This window comes from Procambarus clarkii, chromosome 46, assembly GCF_040958095.1.
Source record: "Procambarus clarkii isolate CNS0578487 chromosome 46, FALCON_Pclarkii_2.0, whole genome shotgun sequence".
NCBI classification, from domain to species: domain Eukaryota; kingdom Metazoa; phylum Arthropoda; class Malacostraca; order Decapoda; family Cambaridae; genus Procambarus; species Procambarus clarkii.
This window is the reverse complement of record NC_091195.1, coordinates 22,552,659-22,578,389: the sequence shown is the minus strand read 5'-3', so window position 1 is coordinate 22,578,389 and position 25,731 is coordinate 22,552,659. Positions and strand designations below refer to the sequence as shown.

General features: G+C 47.8%; 1 protein-coding gene across 4 annotated transcripts in view; it reads left to right on the top strand.

Annotated features, from left to right (window-relative positions):
* Nucleotides 1-25,731, top strand: part of LOC123770574 (uncharacterized) — a 266,666-nt gene that overhangs the window by 26,460 nt on the left and 214,475 nt on the right. For all 4 annotated transcript variants that reach the window (XM_069301841.1, XM_069301840.1, XM_045762611.2 and 1 more), the window contains exon 3: nucleotides 13,190-13,362. In XM_069301841.1, coding sequence (XP_069157942.1) covers nucleotides 13,190-13,362 — 173 coding nt within the window. The remainder of the gene's footprint in view (nucleotides 1-13,189; nucleotides 13,363-25,731) is intronic.

Below are 25,731 nucleotides of genomic sequence, written 5' to 3'. Positions count from 1 at the left end.
AGGGGTAGATGGTGGTGGTGGAGGGGTAGATAGTGGTGGTGGAGGTGTAGATGGTGGTGGTGGAGGGGTAGATGGTGATGGTGGAGGGGTAGGTGGTGGTGGTGGAGGGGTAGATGGTGATGGTGGAGGGGTAGATGGTGGTGGTGGAGGGGTAGATGGTGGTGGTGGAGGGGTAGATGGTGGTGGAGGGGTAGATGGTGATGGTGGAGGGGTAGATGGTGGTGGTGGAGGGGTAAATGGTGGTGGTGGAGGGGTAGATGGTGGTGGTGGAGGGGTAGATGGTAGTGGAGGGGTAGATGGTGGTGGTGGAGGGGTAGATGGTAGTGGAGGGGTAGATGGTGGTGGTGGATGCGTAGATAGTGGTGGAGGAGTAGATGATAGTTGAGAGGTAGATGGTGAAGAGCACAAGTTAACTAGTAGATACCAGAAAGGTTGTTACCTAACATATTAGGCAATTTAAATCTAACAAGTAGTTGACAGGATGCTTAAACAACGTGGAGAACTTAAACACTGCGTTGTCGAGTGCGTTGCCGAGTGCGTTGCCGAGTGCTGAGTGCGTGGCTGAGTGCGTTGCCAAGTATGTTGCCAAGTGCGTTGCCAAGTGCGTTACCAAGTGCGTTGCCGAGTGCGTTGCCGAGTGCGTTGCCGAGTGCTGAGTGCGTGGCTGAGTGCGTTGCCAAGTATGTTGCCAAGTGCGTTGCCAAGTGCGTTACCAAGTGCGGTGCCAAGTGCGTTGCCGAGTGCGTTGCCGAGTGCTGAGTGCGTGGCTGAGTGCGTTGCCGAGTGCGTTGCCGAGTGCGTTGCCGATAAGGGTGTTAAAGACATTCTGACAACTCAAAATCACTCTATTTTTATTGCATTATTGTAGGCAGTATTGCAGAGATTATTGCATACAACTGTATTGTAGTGGACATGTGTAACTGAATGACCAGCCTCGTCTCCTGAGGACCGTCTTTGAAGCCTCCATTGAAGCCCCCATTGAAGCCTCCATTGAAGCCTCCATTGAAGCCTCCTTTGAAGCCCCCATTGAAGCCTCCATTGAAGCCTCCTTTGAAGCCCCCATTGAAGCCTCCATTGAAGCCCCCATTGAAGCCCCCATTGAAGCCTCCTTTGAAGCCTCCTTTGAAGCCCCCATTGAAGCCTCCATTGAAGCCTCCTTTGAAGCCTCCTTTGAAGCCTCCTTTGAAGCCTCCTTTGAAGCCTCATTTGAAGCCTCCATTGAAGCCTCCTTTGAAGCCCCCATTGAAGCCTCCATTGAAGCCCCCATTGAAGCCTCCATTGAAGCCCCCATTGAAGCCTCCTTTGAAGCCCCCATTGAAGCCCCCATTGAAGCCTCCATTGAAGCCTCCATTGAAGCCTCCATTGAAGCCTCCTTTGAAGCCCCCATTGAAGCCCCCATTGAAGCCTCCATTGAAGCCTCCTTTGAAGCCTCCTTTGAAGCCCCCATTGAAGCCTCCTTTGAAGCCTCCATTGAATAAGCCTCCATTGAAGCCCCCATTGAAGCCTCCTTTGAAGCCCCCTTTGAAGCCTCCTTTGAAGCCTCCTTTGAAGCCTCCTTTGAAGCCCCCATTGAAGCCTCCATTTAAGCCCCCATTGAAGCCTCCTTTGAAGCCTCCTTTGAAGCCTCCTTTGAAGCCTCCTTTGAAGCCTCCTTTGAAACCTTTTTTCAAAATAATATAAGACAAAAATCGTATTTCGTCATATGAACCAATCCACAAGGGCTGTGATTAGGGTTCGAACCTACGGACGGGAATTTTCGTCACGGATTTTGAGCGACAGGTGTGGACATGCACATTGAATGTGTAGACATGATTACGACATAAAAAGTATCTCGGGATAAGACAGGACCACCAAAGGCATAGAATGGCACACCATGGACCAGAATGAGCCACAGAGACATAGAAACATTAGAAAAGTTTCAGAACGTAGACAAGATCACATGTAAATATGTTAGACTAATTGGCTTGTTTGAAGGCTGAGGCGGGGCCCAGGAGATAGAATGCCGCCTAAAAAGCTCAACTTGATTATTATCAAATTACTTGCTCCCCCCCCCCCCACACACTGGCAGTTAGGCGCCCCAATGACCTCGTTTTTACCGAGCTGGTTAATGATCGTGTTTACTTGTCACAGGTGGTGGTGGTTCCTTACCACCTGCCACAGGTGGTGGTGGTTCCTTACCACCTGCCACAGGTGGTGGTGGTGGTTCCTTACCACCTGCCACAGGTGGTGGTGGTTCCTTACCACCTGCCACAGGTGGTGGTAGTTCATTACCACCTGCCACAGGTGGTGGTGGTGGTTCCTTACCACCTGCCACAGGTGGTGGTGGTTCCTTACCACCTGCCACAGGTGGTGGTGGTTCCTTACCACCTGCCACAGGTGGTGGTGGTGGTTCCTTACCACCTGCCACAGGTGGTGGTGGTTCCTTACCACCTGCCACAGGTGGTGGTGGTTCCTTACCACCTGCCACAGGTGGTGGTGGTGGTTCCTTACCACCTGCCACAGGTGGTGGTGGTGGTTCCTTACCACCTGCCACAGGTGGTGGTGGTGGTTCCTTACCACCTGCCACAGGTGGTGGTAGTTCCTTACCACCAGCCACAGGTGGTGGTGGTGGTTCCTTACCACCTGCCACAGGTAGTGGTGGTTCCTTACCACCAGCCACAGGTGGTGGTGGTTCCTTACCACCTGCCACAGGTGGTGGTAGTTCATTACCACCTGCCACAGGTGGTGGTGGTTCCTTACCACCTGCCACAGGTGGTGGTGGTAGTTCCTTACCACCTGCCACAGGTGGTGGTGGTTCCTTACCACCAGCCACAGGTGGTGGTGGTAGTTCCTTACCACCTGCCACAGGTGGTGGTGGTTCCTTACCACCTGCCACAGGTGGTGGTGGTTCCTTACCACCAGCCACAGGTGGTGGTGGTAGTTCCTTACCACCTGCCACAGGTGGTGGTGGTTCCTTACCACCTGCCACAGGTGGTGGTGGTTCCTTACCACCAGCCACAGGTGGTGGTTGTGGTAGTTCCTTACCACCTGCCACAGGTGGTGGTGGTGGTTCCTTACCACCAGCCACAGGTGGTGGTGGTAGTTCCTTACCACCTGCCACAGGTGGTGGTGGTTCCTTACCACCAGCCACAGGTGGTGGTGGTAGTTCCTTACCACCTGCCACAGGTGGTGGTGGTTCCTTACCACCTGCCACAGGTGGTGGTGGTTCCTTACCACCAGCCACAGGTGGTGGTGGTAGTTCCTTACCACCAGCCACAGGTGGTGGTGGTTCCTTACCACCTGCCACAGGTGGTGGTGGTTCCTTACCACCAACCACAGGTGGTGGTGGTTCCTTACCACCAGCCACAGGTGGTGGTGGTGGTAGTTCCTTACCACCAGCCACAGGTGGTGGTGGTAGTTCCTTACCACCTGCCACAGGTGGTGGTGGTTCCTTACCACCTGCCACAGGTGGTGGTAGTTCCTTACCACCAGCCACAGGTGGTGGTGGTTCCTTACCATCAGCCACAGGTGGTGGTGGTGGTAGTTCCTTACCACCTGCCACAGGTGGTGGTGGTTCCTTACCACCAGCCACAGGTGGTGGTGGTGGTTCCTTACCACCAGCCACAGGTGGTGGTGGTAGTTCCTTACCACCTGCCACAGGTGGTGGTGGTTCCTTACCACCACCCACAGGTGGTGGTGGTTCCTTACCACCTGCCACAGGTGGTGGTTGTGGTAGTTCCTTACCACCTGCCACAGGTGGTGGTAGTTCCTTACCACCTGCCGTAGGTGGTGGTGGTGGTTCCTTACCACCAGCCACAGGTGGTGGTGGTAGTTCCTTACCACCAGCCACAGGTGGTGGTGGTTCCTTACCACCTGCCACAGGTGGTGGTGGTTCCTTACCACCTGCCACAGGTGGTGGTAGTTCCTTACCACCTGCCACAGGTGGTGGTGGTTCCTTACCACCTGCCACAGGTGGTGGTAGTTCCTTACCACCTGCCACAGGTGGTGGTGGTGGTTCCTTACCACCAGCCACAGGTGGTGGTGGTGGTTCCTTACCACCTGCCACAGGTGGTGGTGGTTCCTTACCACCTGTCACAGGTGGTGGTGGTTCCTTACCACCTGCCACAGGTGGTGGTGGTGGTTCCTTACCACCTGTCACAGGTGTTGGTGGTTCCTTACTACCTGCCACAGGTGGTGGTGGTGGTTCCTTACCACCTGCCACAGGTGGTGGTGGTTCCTTACCACCTGTCACAGGTGGTGGTGGTTCCTTACCACCTGCCACAGGTGGTGGTGGTGGTAGTTCCTTACCACCTGCCACAGGTGGTGGTGGTTCCTTACCACCTGCCACAGGTGGTGGTAGTTCCTTACCACCAGCCACAGGTGGTGGTGGTTCCTTACCATCAGCCACAGGTGGTGGTGGTGGTAGTTCCTTACCACCTGCCACAGGTGGTGGTAGTTCCTTACCACCAGCCACAGGTGGTGGTGGTGGTTCCTTACCACCAGCCACAGGTGGTGGTGGTAGTTCCTTACCACCTGCCACAGGTGGTGGTGGTTCCTTACCACCACCCACAGGTGGTGGTGGTTCCTTACCACCTGCCACAGGTGGTGGTTGTGGTAGTTCCTTACCACCTGCCACAGGTGGTGGTAGTTCCTTACCACCTGCCACAGGTGGTGGTGGTGGTAGTTCCTTACCACCTGCCACAGGTGGTGGTGGTTCCTTACCACCTGCCACAGGTGGTGGTGGTGGTTCCTTACCACCTGCCACAGGTGGTGGTGGGTCCTTACCACCTGCCACAGGTGGTGGTGGTTCCTTACCACCTGTCACAGGTGGTGAAGTAATCACTCTTCACCATAACAAGTGATTCATGGCAATTCGTCCCGTCCGTCTCCCGAAACGCGACAGTATATAATATATCTGCGTGTGGCGAACATTGATTGGTTGAGAGTAATCATGACGTCACTACTTAGCCACCAATAAAGCGCCAAGATGGTGGATGGTGGTGGGTGCCCAACCCCTACACACGGTGGTGGGCAGCGCACACAGTAGTGACTGACAGTGCATGAGACTGGGTCAATAATGGAGCGTTGTGAGAGCGAGTCGGAGCCAGTACTCCACAGCGTGGATAGTTAGTCAAATATGGCTGGATAGGACCGTAGACTTTACCTCGCGATTCTCACCTACGGTTCACTCTTCCTTAGGTAATGGGTCTTGTATTATCACACAATTGGCTCTTGCCACACACTATGTAGCGATTTATGTAGTCTAGGGCGGGTGCTGTATAAATACCCATGGGCCTGATTCACGAACGATTTACGCCAGCACTTACGAACCTGTACATCTTATCTCAATCTTTGGCGGCTTTGTTTACAATTATTAAACAGTTAATGAGCTCCGCAGCACCAGGAGGCTGTTTATAACAATAATAACAGTTGATTGGCACGTTTTCATGCTTGTAAACTGCTTAATAAATGTAACCAAAGCTGCCAAAGATTGAGGAAAAATGTACACGTTCGTAAGTGCTTGCGTAACTGCTTCGTGAATCTGGCCCCAGGTTCCTTAGTATGCTAAGTCAAATACACACATAGGGGTGGGAAATTATCCAGCCTGTTGGGCAGCATTATGAAGGGTGATATACAGTTAATACACATACATATACATGATAATTATTTTTACGTTTGTAATTGGTCTCAAATTGGTGATGTTTGTTGGATTTCATTCATCATGTTGTCTAAAAAGCATTTTTATAACAGCTTGTGACAGAACGTACAAAAATGGACTGTTGCAACAGTACTTTTATATACAATTCACACCACTCCACTCCACACCCAGCCTACTCCACCACACCCACCCCCACTCCACCACACCCACCCCCACTCCACCACACCCACCCCCACTCCACCACACCCACCCCCACTCCACCACACCCACCCCCACTCCACTCCACCACACCCACTCCACCACACCCACCCCCACTCCACCACACCCACCCCCACTCCACCACACCCACTCCACCACACCCACCCCCACTCCACCACACCCACTCCACAACACCTACCCCCACTCCACCACACCCACCCCACTCCACTACACCCACTCCACCACACCCACCCCCACTCCACCACACCCACCCCCACTCCACCACACCCACCCCCACTCCACCACACCCACCCCCACTCCACCACACCCACCCCCACTCCACCACACCCACTCCACCACACCCACCCCCACTCCACCACACCCACTCCACAACACCTACCCCCACTCCACCACACCCACCCCCACTCCACTACACCCACTCCACCACACCCACCCCCACTCCACCACACCCACCCCCACTCCACCACACCCACCCCCACTCCACCACACCCACCCCCACTCCATCACACCACCCCCACTCCACCACACCCACCCCCACTCCATCACACCCACCCCCACTCCACACCCACCCCCACTCCACCACACCCACCCCCACTCCATCACACCCACCCCCACTCCACACCCACCCCCACTCCACCACACCCACCCCCACTCCATCACACCCACCCCCACTCCACACCCACCCCCACTCCACCACACCCACCCCCACTCCATCACACCCACCCCCACTCCACACCCACCCCCACTCCACCACACCCACCCTCACTCCATCACACCCACCCCCACTCCACCCACCCTGTTAGTGTACATCAAGGCAATGTACACTAACATAGATGGGATTTCAAATAAAGCAAGTGAACTTGGAGAATGGGCACTAGAAGAAAACCCAGACATAATAGCACTCACAGAAACAAAGTTAACGAAAATCATAACAAACGCAGTGTTTCCACAGGGCTACTATGTAGTGAGGAAAGAGAGAGAAGAGAGAGGAGGAGGTGGTGTAGCTTTGCTACTAAGAGAAGGTTGGAGTTTCGAAGAGATGGTAATTCAGAACTGTGAAGGTTTCAGTGACTACATTTCAGGCACCATAGCAACTGGAGGACAGAAAATTATAATAGTAGTCATATATAACCCCCCACCAAATGACAGAAGACCCAGACAGGAATATGATAGAAACAACTTGGCCACCATCAATATAATAGAGAGAGCAGCTTCTGTGGCTAGCAGGAACGGATCCAGACTTCTAATCATGGGAGACTTCAACCATGGGAAGATAGATTGGGGGAACAGAGACCCACATGGAGGCCCAGACACATGGAGAGCTAAGCTGCTGGATGTGGCAACAAGAAACTTTCTAAGTCAACACGTCAAGGGACCGACAAGAATGAGAGGAGGGGATGAACCAGCCTTGCTTGATCTGATATTTACCCTAAATGAGTCGGATATAAGGGAAGTTAAGTTGGAAGCCCCCTTGGGAATCAGTGATCATAGTGTATTGAGCTTTGAGTACCTGGTTGAGCTGGGAATTATCACCCCCAAAAAAGAACTGGGAACCAAAGGGCTGGCGTACCGAAAGGGAAACTATGAGGAAATGAATAAATTCCTATGGGATATACATTGGGACACAGAACTCGGAACCAAGTCCGTACAAGACATGATGGACTATGTCACCCAAAAATGTCAGGAGGCTGTAAGCAGGTTTGTCCCAGCCCGACAGGAAAAAACAGAGAAGCAAAGGAAGAATCTGTGGTTTAATAAGGAATGTATGAAAGCAAAGGAGCAGAAGAAAAGGGCATGGAGGAACTTCCGTAATAACAGAACACCAGAATGTAGAGAGAGACACCAGAGAACCAGGAACGAGTATGTTAGTGTGAGACGAGCAGCTGAGAAAAGGTATGAAAATGATATAGCTAATAATGCCAAGACCGAACCAAAGCTACTACACAGTCACATCAGGAGGAAGACAACAGTGAAGGAACAGGTGATGAAACTTAGGGTGGGTGAGGACAGGTACACAGAGAATGACAAAGAGGTGTGTGAAGAACTCAACAAAAGGTTCCAGGAGGTCTTTACAATAGAACAAGGAGATGTCGCGGCGCTAGGAGAGGTGGCAGCAAACCAGGTGACCTTGGAAAGGTTCGAAATTACAAGAGATGAGGTCAAGAAGTACCTATTGGAGCTGGATGTGAGAAAAGCTGTTGGGCCGGATGGAATCTCGCCATGGGTATTGAAAGAGTGTGCAGGAGCACTTTGCTTGCCACTCTCCATAGTGTATAGTAGGTCACTGGAAACGGGAGACCTACCAGAAATATGGAAGACTGCTAATGTAGTACCAATATACAAAAAGGGTGACAGACAAGAGGCCCTGAACTACAGGCCAGTGTCCTTAACTTGTATACCATGCAAGGTGATGGAGAAGATTGTGAGAAAAAACTTAGTAACACATCTGGAGAGAAGAGACTTCGTGACAACCCATCAACATGGGTTCAGGGAGGGTAAATCTTGCCTTACAGGATTGATAGAATTCTACGATCAGGTGACAAAGATTAAACAAGAAAGAGAAGGGTGGGCGGACTGCATTTTTTTGGACTGTCGGAAAGCCTTTGACACAGTACCCCATAAAAGGTTGATGCATAAGCTGGAGAAACAGGCATGAGTAACTGGTAGGGCGCTCCAGTGGATAAGGGAGTACCTAAACAATAGGAAGCAGTGAATTACAGTGAGGGGTGAGACCTCAGACTGGCGTGAAGTCACCAGTGGAGTCCCACAGGGCTCTGTACTTGGACCTATCCTGTTTCTGATATACGTAAATGATCTCCCAGAGGGTATAGACTCATTCCTCTCAATGTTTGCTGACGACGCCAAAATTATGAGAAGGATTAAGACAGCGGAGGACAGCTTGAGGCTTCAAGAAGACCTGGACAAGCTGCAGTAATGGTCGAACAAATGGCTGTTAGAGTTTAATCCAAGCAAATGTAATGTAATGAAGATAGGGGTAGGAAGCAGGAGACCAGATACAAGGTATCACTTGGGAGATGAAATACTTCAAGAGTCCGAGAGAGAGAAAGACCTGGGGGTTGATATCACGCCAGACCTGTCCCCTGAAGCTCATATCAAGAGGATAACAGGAGCAGCATATGCCAGGTTGGCTAACATAAGAACGGCCTTTAGAAACTTGTGTAAGGAATCTTTCAGAACATTATATACCACATATGTCAGACCAATCCTGGAGTATGCGGCACCAGCATGGAGTCCATATCTAGTCAAGCATAAGACTAAAATGGAAAAGGTTCAAAGGTTTGCCACCAGACTAGTACCCGAGCTGAGAGGTATGAGCTACGAGGAGAGACTACGGGAATTAAACCTCACTTCGTTGGAAGACAGAAGAGTTAGGGGGGACATGATCACCACATTCAAGATCCTCAAGGGAATCGACAGGGTTGATAAAGACAGGCTGTTTAACATAAGGGGCACACGCACTAGGGGACACAGGTGGAAACTGAGTGCCCAAATGAGCCACAGAGATATTAGAAAGAACTTTTTTAGTGTCAGAGTGGTTGACAAATGGAATGCATTAGGAAGTGATGTGGTGGAGGCTGACTCCATACACAGTTTCAAGTGTAGATATGATAGAGCCCAATAGGCTCAGGAACCTGTACACCTGTTGATTGACAGTTGAGAGGCGGGACCAAAGAGCCAGAGCTCAACCCCCGCAAGCACAACTAGGTGAGTACACCCACCCCCACTCCACCACACCCACCCCCACTCCACCACACCCACCCCCACTCCATCACACCCACCCCCACTCCATCACACCCACCCCACTCCATCACACCCACTCCACCACACCCACCCCCACTCCACCACACCCACCTCCACTCCATCACACCCACCCCCACTCCATCACACCCACCCCCACTCCACCACACCCACCCCCCACTCCACCACACCCACCCCCACTCCATCACACCCACCCCCACTCCATCACACCCACTCCACCACACCCACCCCCACTCCATCACACCCACCCCCACTCCATCACACCCACCCCCACTCCATCACACCCACCCCCACTCCACCACACCCACCTCCACTCCATCACACCCACCCCCACTCCACCACACCCACCCCCACTCCACCACACCCACCCCCCACTCCATCATACCCACTCCACCACACCCACCCCCACTCCACCACACCCACCCCCACTCCATCATACCCACCCCCACTCCACCACACCCACCCCCACTCCATCACACCCACCCCCACTCCACCACACCCACCTCCACTCCATCACACCCACCCCCACTCCACCACACCCACCCCCACTCCACCACACCCACCCCCCACTCCACCACACCCACCCCCCACTCCATCATACCCACTCCACCACACCCACCCCCACTCCACCACACCCACCCCCACTCCACCACACCCACCCCCACTCCATCACACCCACTCCCACTCCATCATACCCACTCCACCACACCCACCCCCACTCCATCACACCCACCCCCACTCCATCATACCCACCCCCACTCCACCACACCCACCCCCACTCCACCACACCCACTCCACCACACCCACCCCCACTCCACCACACCCACCCCCACTCCACCACACCCAACCCCACTCCACCACACCCACCCCCACTCCACCACACCCACCCCCACTCCACCACACCCACTCCACCACACCCACCCCCACTCCACCACACCCACCCCCACTCCACCACACCCACTCCACCACACCCACCCCCACTCCACCACACCCACCCCCACTCCACCACACCCACTCCACCACACCCACCCCACTCCACCACACCCACCCCCACTCCACCACCCCCACTCCACCACACCCACCCCCACTCCACCACACCCACCCCCACTCCACCACACCCACCCCCACCCCACCACACCCACCCCCACTCCACCACACCCACCCCCCACTCCACCACACCCACCCCCCACTCCACCACACCCACCCCCCACTCCACCACACCCACCCCCACTCCACCACACCCACACCCACTCCACCACAACCACCCCCACTCCACCACACCCACCCCCACTCCATCACACCCACCCCCACTCCATCATACCCACTCCACCACACCCACACCCACTCCACCACACCCACCCCCACTCCACCACACCCACCCCCCACTCCACCACCACCACCTCCCACTCCATACTCAGAGACCCGCTGGTGTAGGAAAAGTAGTTAAAATGAGAACTTACAGTTTGAATTACTTAACATCAAGTGGTGGTATAGTACGCAGGTTCGAGTCTACCTCACAGCTCCAATTGATTACTCGTATTGATACTCACAGTAATATATTTCTTTGAATATAATAATAATAATAATAATAATAATAATATTATTATTCTAAGCACATGATTTCTAACCCTTGACGCCCCCAAGTAATTTCTGCACTAACTACCCAACTACTCGCTCGTCATCCGTTAATTGACCTTTGACCGACTTAATTGCATACTTTTCCTTTTCAATTATCCTCCAAGCCTGCCACTAGCACGTAAGTGTTAGTAATGTGGTGGTTATGGTGGAGTGGGGGTGGTTGGGGTGTGGTGGTGGTGGTAGTGGGGTGGTGGAGTGGGGGTGGTTGGGGTGTGGTGGTGGTGGTAGTGGGGTGGTGGTAGTGTGGGTGGTAGAGGTGTGGTGGAGTGGGGAAAGTTAGGGTATGGTTGTGGAAGGGGGAGTATGGTAGAGAGAGGGGGTAGGGGGTAATTATAGTGGGAGTAGAATGGAGTGCCAACATTATATTAACGTCCCCTTACCGTCCTAAGCTGTGTCCGGCACAAGTCCGCCGTAACACAATGCAATCTGGTATAAAACATTCATATATACTATAAAACACATTCAAACAGGTGTCGCTATACCCTATACCGACCCAAACACTTTTCCCATCACACAAAACCCTCCCACTTAACATAACCCTTCGGCCCTGACTCTATCTACCTCTCCCTGACCCTATCTACCTCTCCCTGACCCTATCTACCACTCCCTGACCCTATCTACCTCTCCATGACCCTATCCACCACTCCCTGACCCTATCTACCTCTCCCTGACCCTATCTACCACTCCCTGACCCTATCTACCTCTCCCTGACCCTATCTACCACTCCATGACCCTATCTACCACTCCCTGACCCTATCTACCACTCCCTGACCCTATCTACCACTCCCTGACCCTATCTACCACTCCCTGACTCTATCTACCACTCCCTGACCCTATCTACCACTCCCTGACCCTATCTACCTCTCCCTGACCCTATCTACCTCTCCCTGACCCTATCTACCTCTCCCTGACCCTATCTACCACTCCCTGACTCTATCTACCACTCCCTGACCCTATCTACCACTCCCTGACCCTATATACCTCTCCCTGACCCTATCTACCTCTCCCTGACCCTATCTACCTCTATCTGACCCTATCTACCACTCCCTGACCCTATCTACCACTCCCTGACCCTATCTACCACTCCCTGACCCCATCTACCTCTCCCTGACCCTATCTACCACTCCCTGACCCTATCTACCTCTCCCTGACCCTATCTACCACTCCCTGACCCTATCTACCACTCCCTGACCCTATCTACCTCTCCCTGACCCTATCTACCACTCCCTGACCCTATCTACCACTCCCTGACCCTATCTACCTCTCCCTGACCCTATCTACCACTCCCTGACCCTATCTACCTCTCCCTTACCCTATATACCATTCCCTGACCCTATCTACCTCTCCCTGACCCTATCTACCACTCCCTGACCCTATCTACCACTCCCTGACCCTATCTACCACTCCCTGACACTATCTACCACTCCCTGACCCTATCTACCTCTCCCTGACCCTATCTACCACTCCCTGACCCTATCTACCACTCCCTGACCCTATCTACCACTCCCTGACCCTATCTACCACTCCCTGACCCTATCTACCTCTCCCTGACCCTATCTACCTCTCCCTGACCCTATCTACCACTCCCTGACCCTATCTACCACTCCCTGACCCTATCTACCACTCCCTGACCCTATCTACCTCTCCCTGAACCTATCTACCTCTCCCTGACTCCATCTACCACTCCCTGACCCCATCTACCTCTCCCTGACCCCATCTACCTCTCCCTGACCATATCTACCTCTCCCTGACCCTATCTACGTCTCCCTGACCCTATCTACCACTCCCTGACCCTATCTACCACTCCCTGACCCTATCTACCACTCCCTGACCCTATCTACCACTCCCTGACCCCATCTACCTCTCCCTGACCCTATCTACCTCTCCCTGACCCTATCTATCTCTCCCGGACAGCCCTGGCCAACGAGAGCGGACCCGGGTCAGCCAAGATCAGGGAGTACATCCGGTCTGCTGATGTTGACTCCCTGGAGGACATCATCTTACAGGGACAAGGCGCCAAGCTTGTTAACCAACATGCAACGGACCAGAAGGTCAGGGCCTTCCTCAAGACGGTGCCCTCATACATGGTGAGTACCACAGTGTTCAGCAGTGTTCATCAGCGTTCATCAGTGTTCAGCAGTGTTCATCAGTGTTCATCAGTGTTCACTAGTGTTCATCAGTATTCCCAATGGTTTACAAGTGTTCAATAATTGCTCGTACTGTTTTCATTTCATTGAACATATCAAATATATAATATATATAATATATATATATATATATATATATATATATATATATATATATATATATATATATATATATATATATATATATATATATATATATATATATACACGCCGCCACATGTGGCCTTAAATGATTCTTGACACAAATACCTTTTGAGTTAACATGAATGACCCTGAGTTAACATGAATGACCTTGAGTTAACATGAATGACCCTGAGTTAAGATGAATGACCCTGAGTTAAGATGAATGACCCTGAGTTAACTTTGAATGACCTTGAATTAACATGAATGACCCTGAGTTAACATGAATGACCCTGAGTTAACATGAATGACCCTGAGTTAACATAAATGACCCTGAGTTAACATGAATGACCCTGAGTTAACATAAATGACCCTGAGTTAAGATGAATGATCCTGAGTTAACATGAATGACCCTGAGTTAACATGAATGACCCTGAGTTAACTTTGAATGTCCTTGAATTAACATGAATGACCCTGAGTTAACATAAATGACCCTGAGTTAAGATGAATGACCCTGAGTTAACATGAATGACACTGAGTTAACATGAATGACACTGAGTTAACATGAATGACCCTGAGTTAACTTTGAATGACCTTGAATTAACATGAATGACCCTGAGTTAACATAAATGACCCTGAGTTAAGATGAATGACCCTGAGTTAACATGAATGACCCTGAGTTAACATGAATGACCCTGAGTTAACTTTGAATGACCTTGAATTAACATGAATGACCCTGAGTTAACATAAATGACTTTGAGTTAACATGAATGACCCTGAGTTAACATGAATGACCCTGAGTTAACATAAATGACCCTGAGTTAACATGAATGACCTTGAGTTAACATGAATGACCCTGAGTTAACATAAATGACCCTGAGTTAACATGAATGACCCTGAGTTAACATAAATGACCCTGAGTTAACATGAATGACCTTGAGTTAACATGAATGACCCTGAGTTAACATAAATGACCCTGAGTTAACATGAATGACCTTGAGTTAACATGAACGACCCTGAGATAACATGAATGACCTTGAGTTAACATGAATGACCCTGAGTTAACATAAATGACCCTGAGTTTACATGAATGACCTTGAGTTAACATGAATGACCCTGAGTTAACATAAATGACCCTGAGTTAACATGAATGACCCTGAGTTAACATGAATGACCCTGAGTTAACATGAATGACCCTGAGTTAACTTTGAATGATCCTGAGTTAACATAAATGACCCTGAGTTAACATGAATGACCCTGAGTTAACATGAATGACCCTGAGTTAACATGAATGACCTTGAGTTAACTTTGAATGACCTTGAGTTAACGTGAATGACCCTGAGTTAACTTTGAATAACCTTGAGTTAACATGAATGACCCTGAGTTAACTTTGAATGACCCTGAGTTAACTTTGAATGACCCTGAGTTAACATGAATGACCCTGAGTTAACATAAATGGCCCTGAGTTAACATGAATGACCCTGAGTTAACTTTGAATGACCTTGAATTAACATGAATGACCCTGAGTTAGCATGAATGACCCTGAGGTAACATAAATGACCCTGAGTTAACATGAATGACCCTGAGTTAACTTTGAATAACCTTGAATTAACATGAATGACCCTGAGTTAACTTTGAATGACCTTGAAATAACATGAATGACCCTGAGTTAACATAAATGACCTTGAATTAACATGAATGACCCTGAGTTAGCATGAATGACCCTGAGTTAACATAAATGACCCTGAGTTAACACAAATGACCCTGAGTTAACATGAATGACCCTGAGTTAACATAAATGACCCTGAGTTAACATGAATGACCCTGAGTTAACATGAATGACCCTGAGTTAACATGAATGACCTTGAGTTAACTTTGAATGACCTTGAGTTAACGTGAATGACCCTGAGTTAACTTTGAATAACCTTGAGTTAACATGAATGACCCTGGGTTAACTTTGAATGACCATGAGTTAACTTTGAATGACCCTGAGTTAACATGAATGACCCTGAGTTAACTTTGAATAACCTTGAATTAACATGAATGACCCTGAGTTAACATGAATGACCCTGAGTTAACTTTGAATGACCTTGAATTAACATGAATGACCCTGAGTGAGCATGAATGACCCTGAGTTAACATGAATGACCCTGAGTTAACATGAATGACCCTGAGTTAACATGAATGACCCTGAGTTAACATGAATGACCCTGAGTTAACATGAATGTCCCTGAGTTAACATGAATGACCCTGAGTTAACATGAATGACCCTGAGTTAACATGAATGACCCTGTGTTAACATGAATGACCTTGAGTTAACATGAATGACCTTAAGTTAACATGAATGACCCTGAGTTAACATGAATGACCCTGAGTTAACATGAATGACCCTGAGTTAACATGAATGACCCTGAGTTAACATGAATGACCCTGAGTTAACATGAATGACCCTGAGTTAACATGAATGACCCTGAGTTAACATGAATGACCCTGAGTTAACATGAATGACCCTGAGTTAACATAAATGACCCTGAGTTAACATGAATGCCCCTGAGTTAACATGAATGCCCCTGAGTTAACATGAATGACCCTGAGTTAACATGAATGACCCTGAGTTAACATGAATGACCCTGAGTTAACATGAATGACCCTGAGTTAACATGAATGACCCTGAGTTAACATGAATGACCCTGAGTTAACATGAATGACCCTGAGTTAACATGAATGCCCCAGAGTTAACATGAATGACCCTGAGTTAACATGAATGACCCTGAGTTAACATGAATGACCCTGAGTTAACATGAATGACCCTGAGTTAACATGAATGACCCTGAGTTAACATGAATGACCCTGAGTTAACATGAATGACCCTGAGTTAACATAAATGACCCTGAGTTAACATGAATGACCCTGAGTTAACATGAATGACCCTGAGTTAACATGAATGATCCTGAGTTAACATGAATGACCTTGAGTTAACATGAATGACCCTGAGTTAACACGAATGACCCTGAGTTAACATGAATGACCCTGAGTTAACTTTGAATGACCCTGAGTTAACATGAATGACCCTGAGTTAACATGAATGACCCTGAGTTAACATGAATGACCCTGAGTTAACATGAATGACCCTGAGTTAACATGAATGACCCTGAGTTAACATGAATGACCCTGAGTTTACTTTGAATGACCTTGAATTAACATGAATGACCCTGAGTTAATATAAATGACCCTGAGTTAACATGAATGACCCTGAGTTAACATGAATGACCCTGAGTTAATATGAATGACCCTGAGTTAACATGAATGACCCTGAGTTAACATGAATTTCCCTGAGTTAACTTTGAATGACCCTGAGTTAACATGAATGACCCTGAGTTAACATGAATGACCCTGAGTTAACATGAATGACCCTGAGTTAACATGAATGACCATGAGTTAACATGAATGACCTTGAGTTATCATGAATGACCCTGAGTTAACACGAATGACCCTGAGTTAACATGAATGACCCTGAGTTAACTTTGAATGACCCTGAGGTAACATAAATGACCCTGAGTTAACATGAATGACCCTGAGTTAACATGAATGACCCTGAGTTAACATGAATGACCCTGAGTTAACATGAATGACCCTGAGTTAACATGAATGACCCTGAGTTAACATGAATGATCCTGAGTTAACATGAATGACCTTGAGTTAACATGAATGACCCTGAGTTAACACGAATGACCCTGAGTTAACACGAATGACCCTGAGTTAACTTTGAATGACCCTGAGTTAACATAAATGACCCTGAGTTAACATGAATGACCCTGAGTTAACATGAATGACCCTGAGATAACATGAATGACCCTGAGTTAACATGAATGACCCTGAGTTAACATGAATGACCCTGAGTTAACATGAATGACCCTGAGTTAACATGAATGACCCTGAGTTAACATGAATGACCCTGAGTTAACTTTGAATGACCTTGAATTAACATGAATGACCCTGAGTTAACATAAATGACTTTGAGTTAACATGAATGACCCTGAGTTAACATGAATGACCCTGAGTTAACATAAATGACCCTGAGTTAACATGAATGACCTTGAGTTAACATGAATGACCCTGAGTTAACATAAATGACCCTGAGTTAACATGAATGACCCTGAGTTAACATAAATGACCCTGAGTTAACATGAATGACCTTGAGTTAACGTGAATGACCCTGAGTTAACATAAATGACCCTGAGTTAACATGAATGACCTTGAGTTAACATGAATGACCCTGAGATAACATGAATGACCCTGAGTTAACATGAATGACCCTGAGTTAACATGAATGACCCTGAGTTAACATGAATGACCTTGAGTTAACATGAATGACCTTGAGTTAACATGAATGACCCTGAGTTAACATAAATGACCCTGAGTTAACAGGAATGACCCTGAGTTAACATGAATGACCCTGAGTTAACATGAATGACCCTGAGTTAACATGAATGACCCTGAGTTAACTTTGAATGATCCTGAGTTAACATAAATGACCCTGAGTTAACATGAATGACCCTGAGTTAACATGAATGACCCTGAGTTAACTTTGAATGACCTTGAGTTAACGTGAATGACCCTGAGTTAACTTTGAATAACCTTGAGTTAACATGAATGACCCTGAGTTAACTTTGAATGACCCTGAGTTAACTTTGAATGACCCTGAGTTAACATGAATGACCCTGAGTTAACTTTGAATAACCTTGAATTAACATGAATGACCCTGAGTTAACATGAATGACCCTGAGTTAACATGAATGACCCTGAGTTAACATGAATGACCCTGAGTTAACATGAATGACCCTGAGTTAACTTTGAATGACCTTGAATTAACATGAATGACCCTGAGTTAGCATGAATGACCCTGAGTTAACATAAATGACCCTGAGTTAACATGAATGACCCTGAGTTAACTTTGAATAACCTTGAATTAACATGAATGACCCTGAGTTAACTTTGAATGACCTTGAATTAACATGAATGACCCTGAGTTAACATAAATGACCTTGAATTAACATGAATGACCCTGAGTTAGCATGAATGACCCTGAGTTAACATAAATGACCCTGAGTTAACACGAATGACCCTGAGTTAACATGAATGACCCTGAGTTAACATAAATGACCCTGAGTTAACATGAATGACCCTGAGTTAACATGAATGACCCTGAGTTAACATGAATGACCTTGAGTTAACTTTGAATGACCTTGAGTTAACGTGAATGACCCTGAGTTAACTTTGAATAACCTTGAGTTAACATGAATAACCCTGAGTTAACTTTGAATAACCTTGAATTAACATGAATGACCCTGAGTTAACATGAATGACCCTGAGTTAACATGAATGACCCTGAGTTAACTTTGAATGACCTTGAATTAACATGAATGACCCTGAGTTAGCATGAATGACCCTGAGTTAACATGAATGACCCTGAGTTAACATGAATGACCCTGAGTTAACATGAATGACCCTGAGTTAACATGAATGACCTTGAGTTAACATGAATGACCCTGAGTTAACATGAATGACCCTGAGTTAACATGAATGACCCTGAGTTAACATGAATGACCCTGAGTTAACATAAATGACCCTGAGTTAACATGAATGACCTTGAGTTAACTTTGAATGACCTTGAGTTAACGTGAATGACCCTGAGTTAACTTTGAATAACCTTGAGTTAACATGAATAACCCTGAGTTAACTTTGAATAACCTTGAATTAACATGAATGACCCTGAGTTAACATGAATGACCCTGAGTTAACATGAATGACCCTGAGTTAACTTTGAATGACCTTGAATTAACATGAATGACCCTGAGTTAGCATGAATGACCCTGAGTTAACATGAATGACCCTGAGTTAACATGAATGACCCTGAGTTAACATGAATGACCCTGAGTTAACATGAATGACCTTGAGTTAACATGAATGACCCTGAGTTAACATGAATGACCCTGAGTTAACATAAATGACCCTGAGTTAACATGAATGACCCTGAGTTAACATGAATGACCCTGAGTTAACATGAATGACCCTGAGTTAACATGAATGACCTTGAGTTAACATGAATGACCCTGAGTTAACATGAATGACCCTGAGTTAACATGAATGACCCTGAGTTAACATGAATGACCCTGAGTTAACATGAATGACCCTGAGTTAATATGTGATTTATTACACATTATATTTTGCCTGTTTTCGTGGTTCAGGATTTAAGGTGGGGGGGTAGAACGTGGGGGGGGACAAAGGGGTAAGTGTGTGAAGGGTCAAGGGGGGGGGGGTTGTGAGGGGTTACAGAGAGGGGAAATCAGGAGATAGAAGTGGAAGAGTGAGGTTGAGGGAGGTTAGGTTAGGTTAGGTTAGGTCACATTATTTGCATAATATTATTTTATCAATTATTATTTATAATTATCTTAAATAGGCCAATAATCGGGTGTTTATCTTCTCGTAGCTCTGCCAAGGTCAATACTGCATGACGAAACAAGGGTGAATAATTCAGCTAGTTAATGACCGTTAACTACCCCAGGGGGTGGAAACGATGAGTCACAATAACGGGGCTGGAGATATAATAACCAAACCACCCACCAGAAGATAAGGAGACGACCACGACGTTTCGGTCCATCCTGTGGACCATTTTCAAGACAATTGTCTTGAAAATGGACCGAAACGTCTTAGTTTGTTCATATAGTGGGGTGGTTCGGTCATTATGTCTGCAGCCCCGTTATTGTGACTCGTCGTTAACACTCCGGGGTGGTTATGGCTGGATAACGACCACTAACTACCCGGGCTGATGACGGGGTCGTACACACTAACACACGCACGCACACACGCACGCGTACACGCACGCGCACACGAGACGTAACCACCACTATTTGTACGTCGATAAGGCGTTGTTGTAGTGTTGTGGTCCACGTTGTCTATGACGCAAAGTCTCTGTGACGCAAAGTCTCTGTGACGCAAAGTCTCTGTGACGCAAAGTCTGTGACGCAAAGTCTCTGCGACGCAAGTCTCTGTGACGCAAAGTCTCTGCGACGCAAAGTCTCTGTGACGCAAAGTCTCTGTGACGCAAAGTTTCTGTGACGCAAAGTCTCTGTGACGCAAAGTCTTTGTGACGCAAAGTCTCTGCGACGCAAATTCTCTGTGTCGCAAAGTCTGTGACGCAAAGTCTGTGACGCAAAGTCTGTGACGCAAAGTCTCTGTGACGCAAAGTCTCTGCGACGCAAAGCCTGTGACGCAAAGTTTCTGTGACGCAAAGCCTGTGACGCAAAGTCTTTTGACCCAGGTTTCCGGCCAAGAAAACACATACAAAATTCCAGCCAAACTTTGTTATAATATATAATTTAGTTATAATTTAGATCATTGTTATAACGAAAACAAAATTTTACCTGAATTCAAGTTACCAGAATATCTGAGTCATCGAGATTGGGCACAGGAAGGGGGGTGGTGCCTCTCTTTGTCTGTCTCTCTCTGTCTTTCTCTCTCTCTCTCTCTCTCTCTCTCTCTCTCTCTCTCTCTCTCTCTCTCTCTCTCTCTCTCTCTCTCTCTCTCTCTCTCTCTCTCTCTCTCTCTCTCTCTCTGCCTCTCTGCCCCCTGGCTAACCCTAAAATGGCAGGGAGGACACACCAAGGACACAGGGAAAAGTCAAAATGACCTAATGAAGGAAATGTAAGCCCAAGTTTGGGAGGAAATCAGGAAGAAGATGCATGGAATGAAGAATACAATAAACAACCGGAAAAGTGAGCTGACAGCAGCAAAGGAGGAGATAAAATCCGTCACAGAGAAAAATACTGAGGCTGAGCATCAGATGATCATCCAAAGGGAAGATGGAAATGGTGCATTGGAAGGAAATGCCTCTGTACATGAAACATTTGTGAAAATACTGAGAATGAGCTCAGAAGCAAAGGCCACAGTGATGGAGGTAGCCATGCAAACAGGAACATCACAGGAAGCAACAAGGTGCACCAGTCAGCTGCTGGAGAGAAAAAGATCAGTGGTAGCTGTGGGTATCAAAAAACAGTAAGGTTCCAATAGGCTAGAATGGAATAGTAAGGACAGACAGGCAGTGAATGGAATACTAAAAGGGTTAAAGATGGAAGGGGATGAAAAAAAACATTGAAAAGGTTTTCAGGTTAGGCTGGTATAACAGAGACAAAGACCGCCTGATAAAGATTGTGTTTGCAAATGAGACCATGAAGGAGGATATTCTAGAAAGGAAGAGCCATCTACAATGTGTGGAAGAATACAAAAACGTATTCCGCCAGAGGGACAGGACGAAGGAGGAAAGAAACATGACGGCAGAGGCAAGGAAGAAGTGCAGAAAGAGAGGAGAAAACCAGGAAATCATAGCCACCAACACAACATTCCCAGTGTGAGAGGGGGAACCCACAACCAGCATCCCAGCAACACCAGAAGGGAGGGCAACACCACCACCCCCCACTGCATAGAAACCCTCCCTACCCTAGGGAGCCGGTCGGCCGAGCGGACAGCACGCTGGACTTGTGATCTTGTGGTCCTGGATTCGATCCCAGGCGCCAGTGAGAAACAATGGGCAGAGTTTCTTTCACCCTATGCCCCTGTTACCTAGCAGTAAATAGGTACCTGGGTGTTAGTCAGCTATCACGGGCTGCTTCCTGGGAGTGGAGGCCTGGTCGAGGACCGGGCCGCGGGAACACTAAAAATCCCTGAAATCATTTCAAGATAACCTCAAGATCTCAAGATACCCTTCACCCTCCCTGTCCCCACTCAAATGCTCAATCAACCTTCCACCCCTCAACCCATACTGACTCTGTCACCTCTCCCTTATTCCCACCATGTCCCCACCCCCCCCATCCCTCCTTTCCCTTCCCCCCCCCTCACTCCATATCCTCCCTGTCCCCTTCTCCCTCCTTACCCCATACCCTCCCTGTACTCCCTTCCCTTGAACCCCCAGCCCCTCACTCCAGCACCGTCTGAGACCCTGTTAACCACCTCTCAAATCTTTACACCTCCATCAGCAGTACGTTCATCAAGAAGAGGACAAGAGAATGAAGAGAAGAAAGTGCGCTTCAAGGCAATGTACACTAACATAGATGGGATTAGAAATAAAACAAGTGAACTTGGAGAATGGGCACTAAAAGAAAACCCAGACATAATAGCACTCACAGAAACAAAGCTAACGAAAACCATAACAAATGCAGTGTTCCCACAGGACTACTACGTAGTGAGGAGAGAGAGAAAAGGAAGAGGAGGTGGTGGTGTAGCTTTGCTGATAAGAAAAGTTGGAGTTTTGAAGAAATGGTTAATCAGGGCTGAGAGGATTTCAGTAACTACATAACAGGTACCATAGCAATTAGAGGACAAAAAAATTATAATAGTAATGATATATAACTCCCTCACCAAACGACAGAAGACCCAGACAGGAATATGATAGAAAAAACATGGCCACCATTAATATATTAGAGAGAGCAGCTTCTGTGGCTAGCAGGAACGGATCCAGACTACTAATCGTGGGAGACATCAACCATGGGAAGATAGATTGGGGGAACAGAGACCCACATGGAGGCCCAGACACATGGAGAGCTAAGCTGCTGGATGTGGCAACAAGAAACTTTCTAAGCCAACACGTCAAGGGACCGACAAGAATGAGAGGAGGGGATGAACCAGCTTTGCTTGATCTGATATTTACCCTAAATGAGTCGGATATAAGGGAAGTTAAGTTGGAAGCCCCCTTGGGAATGAGGGATCACAGAGTATTGATCTTTGAGTACCTGGTTGAGCTAGGAATTATCACCCCCAAAAAAGAACCAGGAAACAAAGGGCTGGCGTACCGAAAGGAAAATTGAGATGTGAAAATTCCTAAGGGATATACCATGGGACACAGAACTCAGAACTAAGTCCGTACAAGACATGATGGACTATGTCACCCAAAAGTGTCAGGAGGCTGTAAACAGGCTTATCCCGGCCGACAGGAAAAAAACGAAAAGCAAAAGAAGAATCCGTGGTTTAATAGGGCATGTATGGAAGCAAAGGAACTGACCAAAAGATCGTGGAGGAACTTCCGAAATAACAGAACACCTGGAAGCAGAGCAAGACACCAGAGAATCAAGAACGAGTGTTAGTGTGAGAAGAGAAGCTGAGAAAAGTATGAAAATGAAATAGCAAGCAAAGCCAAGACCGAACCAAAGCTACTACACAGTCACATCAGAAGGAAAACAACAGTGAAGGAATAGGTAATGAAACTTACAATGGTTGAGGACAGGTGCACAGAGAAAGACAAAGAGGCGTGTGAAGAACTCAACAAATGGTTCCAGGAGGTCTTCACAATAGAACAAGGAGAGGTCACTACACTAGGAGAGGGGGCAGTAAACCAGGCGGCCTTGGAAGGGTTCGAAATTACAAGAGATGAGGTCAAGTGGCATCTGTTGGATCTGGACGTGAGAAAGGCTGTTGGCCCGGATGGAATCTCACTATGGGAACTGAAAGAGTGTGCAGGAGCACTTTGCTTGCCGCTCTCCATAGTGTATAGTAGGTCACTGGAGACGGGAGACCTACCAGAAATATGGAAGACTGCTAATGTAGTACCAATATTCTAAAAGGGTGACAGACAAGAGGCACTGAACTACAGGCCAGTGTCCTTAACTTGTATACCATGCAAGGTGATGGAGAAGATTGTGAGAAAAACCTAGTAACACATCTGGAGAGAAGGAACTTCGTGACAACCCATCAACATGGGTTCAGGGAGGGTAAATCTTGCCTTACAGGCTTGATAGAATTCTACGATCAGGTGACAAAGATTAAGCAAGAAAGAGAAGGCTGGGCAGACTGCATTTTCTTGAACTGTCGGAAAGCCTTTGACACAGTACCCCATAAGAGGCTGATGCATAAGCTGGAGAAATGGGCAGGGGTAATTGGTCAGGTGCTCCAGTAGAAAAGGCAGTACCTAAGCAATAGGAAGCAGAGAGTTACGGTGGGGGGTGAGACCTCAGATTGGCCTGAAGTCACCAGTGGAGTCCCACAGGGCTCTGTGCTTGGACCTATCCTGTTTCCGATATACGTAAATGATCTCCCAGAGGGTATAGACTCATTCCTCTCAATGTTTGCTGACGATGCCAAAATTATGAGAAGGATTAAGACAGAGGAGGACAGCTTGAGGCTTCAAGAAGACCTGGACAAGCTGCAGGAATGGTCGAACAAATGGTTGATAGTGTTTAACTCAAACATATGTAATGTAATGTAATGTAATGAAGATAGGTGTAGGGAACAGGAGACCAGATACAAGGTATCATTTGGGAGATGAAATACTTTAAGAGTCAGAGAGAGAAAGACCTGGGGGTTGATATCACGCCAGACCTGTCCCCTGATGCTCATATCAAGATGATAACATCAGCGGCATAGGCCAGGATGTCTAACATAAGAACGGCTTTTAGAAACTTGTGTAAGGAATCATTCAGAACTTTGTATACCACATATGTTAGACCAATCCTGGAGTATGCGGCTCCAGCATGGAGTCCATATCTAGTCAAATATAAGACTAAACTGGAAAAGGTTCAAAGGTTTGCCACGAGACTAGTACCCGAACTGAGGAGTATGAGCTACGAGGAGAGACTACGGGAATTAAACCTCACGTCACTGGGAGACGGAAGAGTTAGGGGGGGAGACATGATCACCACATACAAGATTCTAAGTGGAATTGATAGGAGTAGATAAAGACAGACTATTTAACACAAGGGGCACACGCACAAGGGGACACAGGTGGAAACTGAGTGCCCAAATGAGCCACAGAGATATTAGAAAGAACTTTTTTAGTGTCAGAGTGGTTGACAAATGGAATGCATTAGGCAGTGATGTGGTGGAAGTTGACTCCATACACAGTTTCAAGTGTAGATATGATAGAGCCCAATAGGCTCAGGAACCTTTAGATCAGTTGATTGATAGTTGAGAGGCGGGACCAAAGAGCCAGAGCTCAACACCTGCAAGCACAACACCACTAGATTAGTACAACTAGGTAAGTACACACACGACCCATACGGGGGGGGCGGTGGCTGAATGGACAGCACACTGGACAAGAAATCCTATGGTCCGGGGTTCGATTCCCGGCGCCGGCGAGAAACAATGGGCAGAATTTCTTTCACCCTGATGCCTCTTTTTCCTAGCAGTAAATAGGTACCTAGG